At 47.2% G+C, this 14211-nt stretch overlaps 1 protein-coding gene across 2 annotated transcripts in view; it reads left to right on the top strand.

The window, feature by feature from the left end:
- PLEKHA2 (pleckstrin homology domain containing A2) overlaps positions 1 to 14211 on the top strand; it is a 53120-nt gene that overhangs the window by 13569 nt on the left and 25340 nt on the right. Inside the window, exons 4-5 of one of the 2 annotated variants that reach the window (XM_038385005.2) lie at positions 3521 to 3569; positions 5182 to 5279. In XM_038385005.2, the coding sequence (XP_038240933.1) occupies positions 3521 to 3569; positions 5182 to 5279 (147 nt within the window). The remainder of the gene's footprint in view (positions 1 to 3520; positions 3570 to 5181; positions 5280 to 14211) is intronic. The other variant, XM_043503127.1, reaches the window with a different exon arrangement.

Below are 14211 nucleotides of genomic sequence, written 5' to 3'. Positions count from 1 at the left end.
TACAGCTGTGCTGAGAACGTACCCACCGGGTTCTGGTGGGTTTGTCTTTGGCACAACTAGCCCATGCTGCCACTTCTGATTGGATGAATTCCTGAAGGTTTCATCACAGGACATAATCTTTAATTAAAGATTATATCTTTAATTCCTGGAGGCTCCAGGACAGTCCTGGAGGGTTGGCAGCCCTCGCTGCTTCCCTGGCTACGCTATTTTTGGTGGGCTAGCTTGAGAGCTAACGCACAGACATCTGCGAGGGCTGGGAATCACAACCCCAGCGCTGATGTAGATGTAGCCTCGGGTCTGTGTGTGCTTCAAACTGGAATGTAAATTCCAGCTCAAGGACACCTGCCTGCAGCAGCTCCGGTTGACCTAATGCACTAACTATCACTGTGTGGCCCCGGTGGTGTGAGTCATGGGACGGGCCAGCCTTCCCCTGTATCTTCCTGTGGTCTCAGATGGGCTTGTACCCGGGGAAGCTGGCCCCTCCCACTGCTTGCATCACAGCAAGCTAGCATGGGTGTGTCTCCTCCAGGTGGAATTGACACCTACCTTAGAGGGCAGGGTCTCCAAGTGCACATTCTGTAGGATATGCATCCGATGAAGTGAGCTGTAGCTCACGAAAGCTTATGCTCTAATAAATTTGTTAGTCTCTAAGGTGCCACAAGTCCTCCTTTTCTTTTTGCGAATACAGACTAACACGGCTGCTACTTTGAAACCTGTTATTCTGTAGGCTGCTCCTCTTCGTGTGTGGCTGGCTGCAGTGTTGTTTCAGGGCCTGATTCTCTGCTTCTTTGCCCCCTCGGAGTCCTTTGCCCCATATCGCACTCCACCCTGGATGTTTGGTAGCACTGCACACCCGTTCTGCACTGGTGTAACTGGCTGCCCGGAGAGCAAGGGGGTAGAGAATCAGATCCCCCAAGTCTGTCTTCAGTGTCTGTTCCCTTCAGTTGTAGTCACCCCCTCGAGGACATAAGGTTGTGGGTTCAAGTCCTCATTCCAGATCTTTGGCTCAGGTGCAGTGTTGTTCCTTCTGTGCAGTGCCAGGAGCAGTCACTGTCCTCTGGATATGTCCAACCAAGGTCCCTTCTGCTAATTTCTGGGGGCCTGCCTAATGAATGTTAAATATACTAGGGGACTTTTAGAGAAGAGTGGAGGGGATGTCTAGTACCCTGGCCAGTATCCCCACTCTCCGCCTTAATATAGCAAGTACTAGTGTCCAAGGGTGGGTGTGAGCTAGTGCTGAGCACACGGTGGCCTCTGTGTTTGCCAGCAGGCAGCCACAGTTCTGGAAACATTGAGAATCTCTTCCCAGAGGAAGACTGCCTTGTGGTTAAGGCACTAGCTGAGATGTGGGAGTCCTGGGTTCAAATCTTACCTCTGCCCTAGTCCAGATTCTTTATGTGGCCTTGGGTGAGTCACTTAGTCTTTCTGTGCCTATCTACAAAATGTGCATCTTTTCCTACAACTTCATTCATGTGCAGTGCTCGTGTGGTACAGGGCCAAGACAGATTAGCTGGAACAGCATCCACCAGAAAGACTGTAAGGTGAGCCATGTGGGTGCAAACAGCACAGGGAACAATACGCAGTAGGAAATGTTGCTTTCTTAGTACACCTTGTGCTTTAAATCCCTTGACAGAGAGTCACATGTCTAATATCATGGCTCTGACCAGGCAAGTTGGGATTGTATGTCACCTTGATGTGCTTGGAAGTTCGACCTTCTGGATCTTGGCCTGGGGTGGGTTACTGTAGTTACAGCTTTGGTTACTGTTGTTAGAAAAAGACCCAGCAGATCTCTGCTCCTGCTGATTCATGATTTATAAATTAAGCTCAAATGAAGCCATGCTGAGGGATGCAGTCTTCCCCATTTCAGAAGGAACTTCACTGATAAATTATATATATTTTAGACTAAATGAAAATTTGCTACAGCACTGGATTCAGTCGAAAACTGCAGGGTTGAGTTATACCAATGGCTTTAACTACCAATTATAAACATGCCAGAGAAATAGAGGTTTGCTTGAGAAAGCATATTTAAAGTATTACAGTCTGGTTCAGAAGTAGGCAGCCTGTCAAAATAAATATACTCTATAAAGTCCATGTCTGGAGCCCCCGGGAATATTACTCTTACATAAATGATTCCTATTCTTTAGGGAGCAACCACTGTTATTTCCCTTCAGTTTTCTTAATTACCGCACAGAGTGCATTCGGTCCAACAGAAAATCATACTTCCAGGGCCCCGAAAGAATCTGCATCCTTGTTGTGGAGTGTGGCTGGCACTGGAGTATAGGGAGGACAGCAGATGAGAGGCTGCTCTCTGAAGTGACCTTCTTTTGGGGCTGCTGAGTTAGTTACCACACGTGGTCTCTATTAAATCTGATATGAATGAGTTCCTGAGAGCCAACTCAGTTGTGGGGCACCTCATCGTGAGTAGCAGTGCTGGTGAACTTGCATCATAAATCTCATTCTGATGTGCACAGGATATATGAGCCTCTAAAGGCCAACTGTCACTTTGCCTGTTAACATATCTGTGGTGGTTTTGTAACACAGAAGCTCGCTTGGCTTGCTGCAAGGCAGTCCTTTTCATGCTCGGCGATGGTCTATTTCCAGCAAAAGAAAACGACTGCACCAAAGAAAATGTTGTAGTAAAATAATAGCACTGCAGTGTATCAGCATCAGAGATTTGGTGTGGAAGAGAAATTACGCCACTCTAGGGCATGTGTACCCTGTGCTGAAATAGCCGTTCTAGGTAATCTGCATCTTTTAGCATGCCCAAGTGTGAACATGCACATATTCTCTTAACTCCAGTCGTCAGAACCATGTTAAAGCACAATTTTTGCTAGCGAGGTGCTAATACCTTTTTCATCTTCAGCAGAGGCATAGATCTTGTATGCAAGGTTTTAGCCACATCCATGAACTAAATCTGCAGTTACTAGAGCCATATAGTGGTGTAGATATGCATATACATCTCTCCCACAGAGAAATCCAAGTGTAATTCTGCTATCTAGCACTAACCATGGGATGTTTGCATGGGACCCAGGTACATGTGGGCCCATGGTGAGGAAGGTATACATCTAGTGAGACACAACTGAGACTAAGGAGGTATGTGAGAAAGGATGTGCTGATGAACCATTCTCACTTGTCATGTTAATTTTGCTTTGACTCAGGCTCGCTCGATTTCCTCATGATTTATAAATGGCCTTAATTACAGTGCTGAAGAATGGAAGACAATGTGTCCTTTAAAAGAAAAGGAGTACTTGTGGCACCCTAGAGACTAACAAATTTATTTGAGCATAAGCTTTCGTGAGCTACAGCTCACTTCATCGGATATGAAGTGAGCTGTAGCTCACGAAAGCTTATGCTCAAATAAATTTGTTAGTCTCTAGGGTGCCACAAGTACTCCTTTTCTTTTTGCGAATACAGACTAACACAGCTGCTACTCTGAAATGTGTCCTTTCTAACAGAAGCAGATGCTGCCCCATCTCACTGCTGCTAACATGCTTTATTTTAAAAATCTGTTTCTCTTCAGGTCAGCGTCGCCACCCCAAAACAAAAACCAAAAGTCCCATTCTGCTTTGGTGAGTGTAACATATGATGGCGGGGGAAAGCACCAAAATGCCCAGAGCTCACATAATGACAGGTCTCTGATGGGAGGACTGGATGGTTAGGTGCTGTTATAAACCATGAGAATTCATAAACAGCAATTATCCCTGGGCCACCTTTGTTCATTAGTATATGGTGTTCCAGAAGTGTGAGATACTGCATGTTGCTGGAAGAAGGTTTTCAGAGAGGGTGAAATTCGCACTTGTACAGAGCAGTCAGTGCAAAGGACTATGCACCACTTAAGTCCCTCTGAAACCCATAGGGCTAAATGGTGCCTTGATCCTTGTGCTGGCATCTTCTGCACAGCGATGGATTTCTCCCAGAATCCTTTGGGTGGGAGGGGACCTTGGTTTTTTCCCAGTCACCCCCAGCAGCCTGGATACTGTGGGTGGTTGTCTAGCCTGATCAACCTTGTCTTAGTGCTTCTCTGCACTAATGGAGGCTTCCCCCATATTCACCCTAATGCTGTCGTGGATTATGCAATGTATTTTTCAGCGTGCCTGTAATTGCAAAGAAGAGGTGGTTTGGGATTGTTTTGCCTTCCTGGTGGCCCTCAGCTTTACCCAAGCCACAAAAGTTCCTCACTTTCACGAGCACTAAACTCACCTCAGAGTTAAAGCAGCAGAAACAACAGCACCAGCACATACCTGTCTCCAAAGGGCTTGGGGAGGTGGGGGAGAGTGCGGGGTAGCGGGGGTGGCACAATTTTCTGTACTTGCATGCAGGAGACATGAATCAGTATCAAACCCAGAGGAGGTAGCATATTCCCACACCATGACTGAGCTTGCTGGTTTGCTGTGCCGTGCTACAGAATCCCATGTGCCTAAAATATGGGGAGTGCTATGATTTAACTCCTTGGGACTCCGGATACCCCGGCACAGAGTGCATTGGTGGCAGGGCACTGCAAGTGCAGATGGCTAACGTGAGGAGGCACGGGTTTCAACAAAACCTTGTGCAATTCGAAATGTCTCAAGGGTTTCAATGCAGAAATCCTCTGAGGATGTTTCCTTTGACCCGACTGCTGCAAGCCAGAAGGCCACACTAGCTGAGAAGTCAGGGGCGGAGAGGAGGGGATGCGTGTCCCAAGAGAGCTTTCCAGACTCCCATGGGACTCCTGTTCAGGATTTGATCTTCCTTTGATCATTGCAGATGAAACTTAAAACTGTGGTTCTGACCACTGGCGGTCATAACAGCTCCCAGGGCACTTGTAAGCGTGTTACCACGAGTGCCCTGGTTAAATTCTAATTCAGATCATTCCATTCTCTCCCCCTAAATTCCCTCTGTGGTTTCAGTTGGATTGTGGTATTCTTCACACCCAATCCTGAACTGTTGTGTAGTGTGGCAACATACAGTTAAACAGCTGCCATACTCCACCCCAGAGGTGGCTGCAGCTCAGTTGTGGTTCCTGGCATATTTTCCAGTCAAGTGGTTGCAAGGCTGAAATAGGTAATGCTTGCAAGGTACTGTGGGATTGGAAATTGAGAGGTGCTGCTGATGTGCAAGGTATTATTATTGAATTAGTTTAACCATGCTGAGCACTGACTAGGGTTCCCTCTTTTCTTTTCCCCCCCTCCCTCTCTTTGATAGTTATCAATGCTTTATCTCAGCGCTATTTCTTACAAGCCAGCGATCAAAAGGACCTACAGGACTGGGTGGAGGCTCTGAACCGTGCCAGCAAGATTACGGTATGTTACGCTGCTGTCACTGCTTTCTCCACTTCCTTCTTGGGCAGTGGGGCTGACGGAGAAATGTTTGGAAAAGCCATATTTAACTTCTTGCTCTGACCTCATCCTCCATATCCTTTCTGCAACCTGCTCAAAGGTAATGGTTGAGTCTGGCCAGAAATGGGCTGCTCGTGGAGCCAGCTGTGCTCTGAGTCTGAGCCGCTCTTGATGTGGCGTTAGCACTGCTAGCTCTGCAGGAAATTCCTACTCAGATTTTTGAGTCTGTCATGTTTTATTAATGCTGAGGTTGTGATTCACAACCACAAAACCAGGAAAGGAGTTGAAACCCTGCTCTCAGCTAGCTGCTGCTCTGTCCTTCAGTCCCCTTGGGAGCTGCTCCGATCCATCCACATTCAGCATCGTGCTGCTCTGTGGTATAAAGCAATCGTGGTACATCAGCATTACTGTACGTGATCTCCCTCAGCTCCCGTTGGAAGGAATGAGACTGCTGCAGCTTCCCGGGTCGTACAGAGAAGTTATTTACACTCTGCGCTTAGTTGCTGCTTTGCAAGTTTTAATGACTTGCATGGTTTTAATTTAAGAAAGAAAATACTTCAAGAAAAGGGGCTGGTCTTTTGGTTATGAAGCTTCCTAAAGAGAGTTTAGAGCTGGAAAAAGACACAGGGCCGGATTCCTAAGTTCTGAGCTCAGCACCCACAATGTGGGCCAGAATTTCAGAAGTCCTTAGGACCAGTAGCTACCATTGAAAACTATAGTAAGTGAGCTATTCTGAAAATCTGGCCTCAGATGAGTGATTTCTGTGGCTTCTTTTCCTTCTCTGGTAACTTAAATCTGGAGAGACTTTTATATTTATAAACAAAGATAAGATAAATTCACTTCCCGTATTCCCAGGCACAGCTGCTGTGTGTGACCATGATTAAACCTTTGAAAAGAGAAGCTTCTAATGGAGATAGACACACCCTTACGTGTTCTGGTGCCACTGTGTTAATGTAATTATTGAAGGCTGGGATCTGTGTGTAACTGATTTCTTGCTGCTGCTATCAAAGGGTTTCTTTCTTGTGCTAAAGTAATTTGCTTATTCAGTTTTTCTCCTTCCTGGTATGGTTGGTCTCATGAGATTTGACACAGCAAACGCTTTGTATTGTGGGACACAGTACGGGAGAGAAGTGACTGGACATGTCTCTGTCTTTCCCTCTCATACACCAGTGCATTTATATAGCCATAAGTTAACAGCGGCCCAGTGACTTCTGGTTTGCCTTCTCCTTGGCTGTTTAATGCTCCTTACAATGAGAGATGCTGCCTGTCCCTGTTGTTGATGGTAATTTAAGCATAAAAGTGAACCAGAATGATAGAGCTGTCCATATATAGTATATTTAGTGTTCAATTTCTAGAAATGGGCTGGTGGAATGTCTGTTCTGATTCAGGTTCTTGAAGCTTGACTCATCATGAGACATCCCAGAACCTAACAGATCCATTGAAGGAGTCATATGATTTTAAAAGGATGAATTGAAGGACTCTATAAACCTAATGGTCACAGTGCTAGATGGATTTTACTGCCTCATATACTGATGTCTATTGCCTAGATTTTTATAAATTATGTATCAAGATGAATGATGTTGAACAAGTTAAGCAGTGATCTTTAGCAAAGAACTCTCTTCTCCAAGCTTCAATTGATCATGTACATCTACAATATTGCAGTATACTAAAATACAAAGGATTTCATTTTCCAAAGGGCTGGGGCCTGGCCTGCCTCTTGCTGGTGTGTGTTGCACTTGTCTTTTTGTATCTGCAAGTGAACTGAGGATGCAAATCTGGGTCCCTGTAGCTGCCTGATGGAGGGTGAGCTGCTTGGCTGCACCTGCTCTGATATGCACCTTCCACTCACTTCTGGGTGCAGGTTACACTTGTAAAAGCCCCAAATCAGCTCCAGAGGAATGGCAATGCCCTGTTGGCAATGTCCTCCAAAGTGTGACTAGCAGAATATTAACTCTAGACTTGAAGGACACTGATCTGTTTCTCCTTGTGCCTTACACTTTTGTCATTTGCACCTGTGGAAAGTTAATGTAAAATGCTACTGTTCTGATCTGAGAGAGCTTTACCTCCACTCTGCACTCCTTCTGCAGAGGTGTCAGTGAGGATACAAGGTGCTGGTCATTGGCGAATCCAGCCCCTAGTATGCGGCTTTTAGAAGAATTGTGTTTGTTTATTGCTGAAAGGAGCCTGTTTGATTTTTTTTTTTTTTTAAACCCCTAAAACCCAAACTATTAAACGTTGGCTGGGTCTTCTTGGATCCTCTGGCGTGTCTAGATTGGCTAGTTGGCCTGCGTCACTCACTGATTGACTGGGTCTTTAGTAGCTCAGCACATCAGACAAATCCAACAGGGGAGTCTCCTGCCTTCTACAGAAAGGACAGTGCAGCTAAAAATATTTGCAAGACTTCTGGGTGTGAGATTTGACCCACCTGCTCCCTGTGAACTTCCTTTCTCCCATTTGCCTGTTCACACGGTCTGGCTTCTCTGGGCCGTTCCCATGACAAAGCTGCAATATGGCCGGATGCTGAGTAGAAACCTACAGTCGCTGAAAGACCAAATACAGTGAAAATTGGCAAGGGAATTAATGTGTTGCCTTTCCTAAGACCTGCAAATACATTGACCCAGACAGTGGGGTAGTGATCAACGGCTCCGTGTCTAGTTGACAGCCGGTATCAAGCGGAGTGCCCCAAGGGTCGGTCCTGGGGCCGGTTTTCTTCAGTATCTTCCTTAATGATTTGGAGGATGGCGTGGATTGCACCCTCAGCAAGTTTGCAGATGACACTAAACTGGGAGGAGAGGTAGACACACTGGAGGGTAGGGAGCGGATACAGAGGGACCTAGACAAACTAGAGGATTGGGCCAAAAGAAATCTGATGAGGTTCAACAAGGACAAGTGCAGAGTCCTGCACTTGGGACGGAAGAATCCCATGCACCGCTACAGACTAGGGATCAAGTGGCTAGGCAGCAGTTCTGCAGGAAAGGACCTAGGGGTTACAGTGGATGAGAAGCTGGATATGAGTCAACAGTGTGCCCTTGTTGCCAAGAAGGCTAATGGCATTTTGGGCTGTATAAGTAGGAGCACTGCCAGCGGATCAAGGGACGCGATCGTTCCCCTCTGTTTGACATTGGTGAGGCCTCATCTGGAGTACTGCGTCTAGTTTTGGGCTCCACACTAGAAGAAAGATGTGGAAAAATTGGAAAGTGTCCAGCGGAGGGCAACAAAAATGATTAGGGGACTAGAACATATGACTTATGAGGAGAGGCTGAGGGAACTGGGACTGTTTAGTCTGCAGAAGAGAAGAATGAGGGGGGATTTGGTAGCTGCTTTCAACTACCTGAAAGGGGGTTCCTAAGAGGATGGATCTAGACTGTTCTCAGTGGTAGCCGATGACTGCAGGGAAGGAAGGATGGTTCAGCCCTTAGGGAGGTCCTCTTGGATTGAGAGACAGGTTCAGTTCCCTGCTCTCACACAGACTTCATATGTGATCTTTGGCAAATCACTCGGTTTCTCTTAGCCCTGTCTGTACAGTGGAGATCATAGCACTGCCCCGCCTCGTAGGGGTGGCGGTGGTGGTGGGGGGGTGAGAATATGTACATTAGAGACTCTGAGGTGCGTAGATACTGTAGTAGTTGGGGCAGTTACCTGCAATAGATACCCTGGAGAGGTATCTAATTATTTTTTCCATTTTGCAGCTGAAAACTGAGTCACAGGTTGATTGCTGTGAGCTGGATTCAAACGGGCACCCCTAGCAGCAATGCATGCAGAGATTCAGGCCCCTACTGTACACTCCCTTTTTGTATGCATTGTGAAACATTTCCGTTGGTTTGGCCATGTGTGCCAGCTCCTCCAACCGTGACGTGCACAGACCTCCTTGTCTGCACTCCCTTCCGTGAAGCTTGAGAAGATGCAGACAGATGAAAGGCGGCGTGTTGTGCAAGAGGTTCTGATCTGGCCAGTTGCTTGTCACGCCGGCGGCCTGGTGCACAAGGTGGCAACCGCAGAAAGTTCCGCCGGACCATGCTGCACAGGTGTACGTTGCTGAGGCAAAGTGCACAGTGCTGGGCTCCTGTGGGTGTGGGAACCTTCTGCCTCGTTGCTTTCTGTCACAGCAGCTGTGCTGTTTCTGAAACAGGAAGCGATGGTGTGTTAAGATGGTCATGTTTCCTGTTCCTTACCACTGAAGGCTGGCTACTTCATTTGGTTAGCGAAGCCTGGCTTTTGAGAACTGCCTGGAGTTTACTGCTTGGATTATTACTCCAAAGATTAACTGGACAAAATATGTTTGTCAGCAAAATGCTTTCTGTTGAGCCTTTTCATGCTCAACAGAAAGCATTTTGTATGTATGACTAGTGAGTTGACTAGCTCAGCACTGAATCGCTTTCCTTAGGCGACCGTAGCTGTCTGTTCTGGTCTGGCCAGAAAAGTCTTGGACTATTCACTCCTCTTCTCAATCCTTATCTACACACAAACTTGAGTCAGCTCAGTTAAACTGGTTCAGTTAAACTGGTCCACATCCTTGTGTGAAGACGCTCTCATTTCTGGAGTGCTTTATTTCGGGCTAGCTTCTATCTGTTCCTAATTGTCTTAAGCTAAACCAAATAAACCTGCTCTCAAACAAAAGAAGAGTGTCCACACAGCCTTTTACACCAGTTTAACTAACCTGGTTTTAAATCACTCCTAAAGTAAAAATGATGTAACCATGTGTGTAGCTAAGCCCTTATTTTCAGGAGTGCAAATTTACTTCTTTTTTTAAAAAAAATTCTTTAGCGCACTGGCCCAGTCTGTTTGTTAAGAGGCCAATCACTGAATGCAAAGTACATGATGAGTCTAGTGAGGGGAATAGCAGGAGCATCCCCTGAGACTCTGTGTTTCTCAGCTCCATGAGCTCGCTTCTGATATGAAAGCAATCCAGATAGTTGTACCTAGCCCGTACACAGCAACTGACCTGTTCAGAGCAGTGCACAGACCTCGACTAATTCATCCTCCCAACGTCCCTGGTGCAAAGGTATGTTCATATTATCTACTTTCTACAGAAAGGGAAAATGAAGCAAAGAGAAGTTAAGCAACTTGCCCCAGGTCACCGAGCAAGTCCGTGTCAGAGCAATGGTTAGAGCTCAGGAGTGCCTGTCTTCACCTTGCCTGGAGCTCTTTCCTCTAGCCTGTGCTAGCAATCAAGAAACCTTCAAATCACATATGGGGGGAGGAAAACCATTCCCAGGACACCTGCACTGTTCCATGTCATTTTCCAGTAGCAACATCTTCTCCTTTGGCTTACAGTGCGTAGTGCAGTGTCTTTGTCCCGTCCCCTTGCTGTAGAGTGGGATGTTCTGCTCAATCTGGGGGATGCTGAAGGCAAGGAATAATCATGCATGAGAATCAGGGGCTCCCCGGAGCCAAAAGGCCTGGAGGAGACCTGTGCCTGTGAAGGCACTTGACAAACTGGATACCAATATTGCAGCTCAGGGACCTGGATGCATTCCCTTCTCTCTCTGCAGTTTCTCTGCTGCCAGTGCTAGACCAGCTCTGCAGAGGAGAGCGGTTGTTGACACAGATAACAAAACTGTTGCTGTAGAAGTGGAGTTGTCTTGGGTTTGAGCCTCTTTCCTTTGGCACTATACTTAGCACAAGTGGGTTAGTTCCCTCCTGAACATACTGCCAAAGTTAACAGTGTGGGTAAATAGAGCGAAGCGCAGGGTCAAAGGGCTGGATTCCTAGTGACTGAAAAGCCTCTGAGTAAGGCAGGTAACCCCGCCCCTCCGCCCAACTCTGGGTATGTCTACACTGCAAAGGAAAACCCGCAGCACCACCATATCCCCGAGTCTGGGTCAATTGACTCAGGTTTGTGGGGCTAAAATAGCCGTGTCGATGTTCCTGCTCCGAGTGGAGCCTGGGCTCTGAAGCCCGGCGAAGGCAGAGGGTCTTGTAGCCCAAGCAGGCATGTCTACATTGCTATTTTTAGCCCTGCAGTCCGAGTGCCATGGGCCGGAGTCAGTTGACTCAGGCTCTGAGTCTCAGTGCTGCAGGGGTTTTTGTGGTATAGACATACCCCGTGTGAACTGGTTGGCAATTTCCTTTGGCCTGCACAGAGTCACCGCAGCCTGGTTCTTCCCTGCCCCACTGCTTGTGGTATGACTCAGCCTGTGTGAAGTGTGTGTAAAAACACAACCCAACTGGAAAGGGCACCTTTGACACATGCTTGACACGGAGTGCAGGCCAGTGAGGAAGCACACCCATTAGCTTCCATCCCAGTTAAGATGGATGAGCTCCTGGTGACCCACTTTGACCAGACCTGCTCCAGAGGGAGCCCCTTCTGGCATGTGGGGGCTCATGCACTGTTCAGAGAATCCATCCTGAGTTTACACCAGCTTCTGGTGACGAGCCTCTGATTTTAGCCAGAAAAATCCAAGGTTTCAGCTTCAGCCAGAGGGTTGTGGGCTGCATCCAGCCTGCCCGGGGAGGATCTGTGAGCGTTTGTGGCTGATTATGCCTCACCCATTGGCAGAGTGACAGAGCAGCCAGATTTGCAGTCTCATCTGCATCCAAAGGAAGAACAAGTAACTTTACATAGGAACATCCCTGAGTCTCAGGAGCCGGTTTGGGAAAGACCAATGACAACAGCGAGAGAAACAGGCCACATACACGCAGGGAAATGCATGAGGCGGTGTGTGTGATTCCTGCCCAGATCCGTGCCCTTTCCCTAGGACACGGAGAGGGCTGTTCCCCCTACTGCAGTGGGAGTAGAGCAGCCTTGTCCTGCTGTTACCTCTTGCTGATTAATGGTATATCATTGTTCGGAAGGGGATGATTCAGCGTGCTCTGAATACAAAGCTGGGTCCCAGCTGCTGCCTTGCACGCTGCTGGGGACACACCGCTGTAGATGTGCTGTCGCCTACCTGCTTACACCTGCAAAAGCTAATCATTAAGTCTGGCAGTAACGAGAGCAGGACAATTAAAAGAGCACAAATGTGGAGAGTTCCAGAGGCAGGTCACAGACTCGTGTCAGGTGATGTTTAATTATCCACCACCTCTCTTCTTTCCTCATGTCATCAGGCTCTCCTGCAAACTAACTGGGATGGAGCCACATGTTCATTAACCTTGATGTGAGGTGTCTTGGTGGTGGTGTTTAAAGAGGCACTGCTATATTTGTACGGGAGACTGGACAGGCCAGTGTCCCAGTTGCAGACCCTAAGCCTAAACCTGCTAAGTCTTCATTTCTACCAAGATGGGTGGTTTGGGGCTAGATTTGACTCCCCCATTTCTGTTGTTCACAGGTGCCAAAGAGTGGTAGTTTGCCCCTAGCCACAGAGATTACAAAGCCCCCCATTGCACCCCAAGCCCAGGAGAAGAAACCACAGGTGGCCTACAAAACTGAGATCATTGGAGGGTGGTTGTGCACACACCTACTCTGTCAATCAGGTAAGCTGGGCGTGTCCGTGTTGCATTGCCTTGGCAGAGTGTGCTGTGGCTTTGCCGATCTGTGCTTGTGCTAGCAGAGAATGTTCTGAATTGTGCGTTCAATTGGGAGGAACCAGAAGGTGCCATGTGAGGATGCAGCATCGGCAACCTCTGTGAATAAAAATCCCAATCAGTCAGTCAGTTGCCCCTCCATCCCCCAAATATGAGCTTGGCTTAAAATCATCAATGTTTAAAAACAAACTTTAGGTCGCTATTCTTTGCCCCCTGGTTTTTTCTGAGCCTTAGGGTTCTATTGGTTCTCATTTGCAGCTTTTTCTCTGGCATCCGGAGGGCTAGAAACTTCTTTTTCTTTCCTTTTTATAAAGAAAGCTGAGATTCCTCACGAGTCCAGGAGCCTGGGCTCTAAGAAAAGCACCAAGTACGGCAAGTCTCCGATAAAATCACAAGAGTTGGCAATTTGGGGACGGTGAATAGAAACGATCTGTAGTTTAACTTTCGCTCCTTGCCTTTCTGTGTCCAAGCTGTGAAATGAAATACGCTTGGTACCAGCACAATGTTCTGGACTGTCGCATCTCACTGGCTAGAAGGAGCAATTCTTGAGGGATGTAAGGGGGAAAAGCTGGCAGTTCTCTGCACGCTTAGCAGGGTGATGAAATTTATCACACTTTCTGCTCTCGATTTTCCTGTATTTAACTGTTGGGAGGCTTCCAGCTGTATGCTTGACCCATGTCTGTGCCATTGACTGCGTCTCTGTTTCATCATTTTTATGTCCTAGCTTCTGCCTCTAATCATTTCTCTAACTGACCATAACAGAGACCTATGGAACAATTGTGTGTGATTAACATGGTACTGAGGGATAAACAGTCTTGGGATGAAATGCAGGGTCCTTGCTCTAGCTAGCATGTGTTGAGCAGGAAATGCAATTTCCTGCCTATTTCCTCTTCCAATTCCTTCTAATACCATCAGCAAAGCTTCTGCTGTAAACCAGGCCAACAGCATTGCATCCGTTTTCTTCTACGAGCTGTTCCCATCCTGCCTTTTGCAGAATAAACACTGCTCAGGTGGTAGTTAACTGCAACAAATTATACCTGGATCCCCAACCTTTTAAGCAACAAATACTATCCATCATCTACCAGAGGTGGGAAACCCGCATTTATTATTATTGTTCATTTTTAAGTGCCTGTCTCAACCCCCGAACTATGAAGCAGTACAGCGAGTGGGGGAATATCTTTTAATCCACAGAGATGACAGACTGCAAGCTAGGCCGCTCTGTATAGTAACTCACACGCTACAACAGTAAAGTTTGTGCATGAGGCCCACAACAAATAACCCCCACTAGAGCCCCAGCTGCCCCGACTCCATCCCAGTGTTTCTCCCAGGAAATGGGTGGATCTTGCAGCAAGTCCTAAGGGTAATAAATCTGGTTTCCAGGGGTCCAAGTTGAGGTTCCTTCACAAAAAACACCTTCCCTCTTAAACCAGGG

This window comes from Dermochelys coriacea, chromosome 26 (genome assembly GCF_009764565.3).
Source record: "Dermochelys coriacea isolate rDerCor1 chromosome 26, rDerCor1.pri.v4, whole genome shotgun sequence".
In the NCBI taxonomy this organism is placed as follows: domain Eukaryota; kingdom Metazoa; phylum Chordata; order Testudines; family Dermochelyidae; genus Dermochelys; species Dermochelys coriacea.
This window is presented reverse-complemented; position numbering and strand designations above follow the sequence as displayed.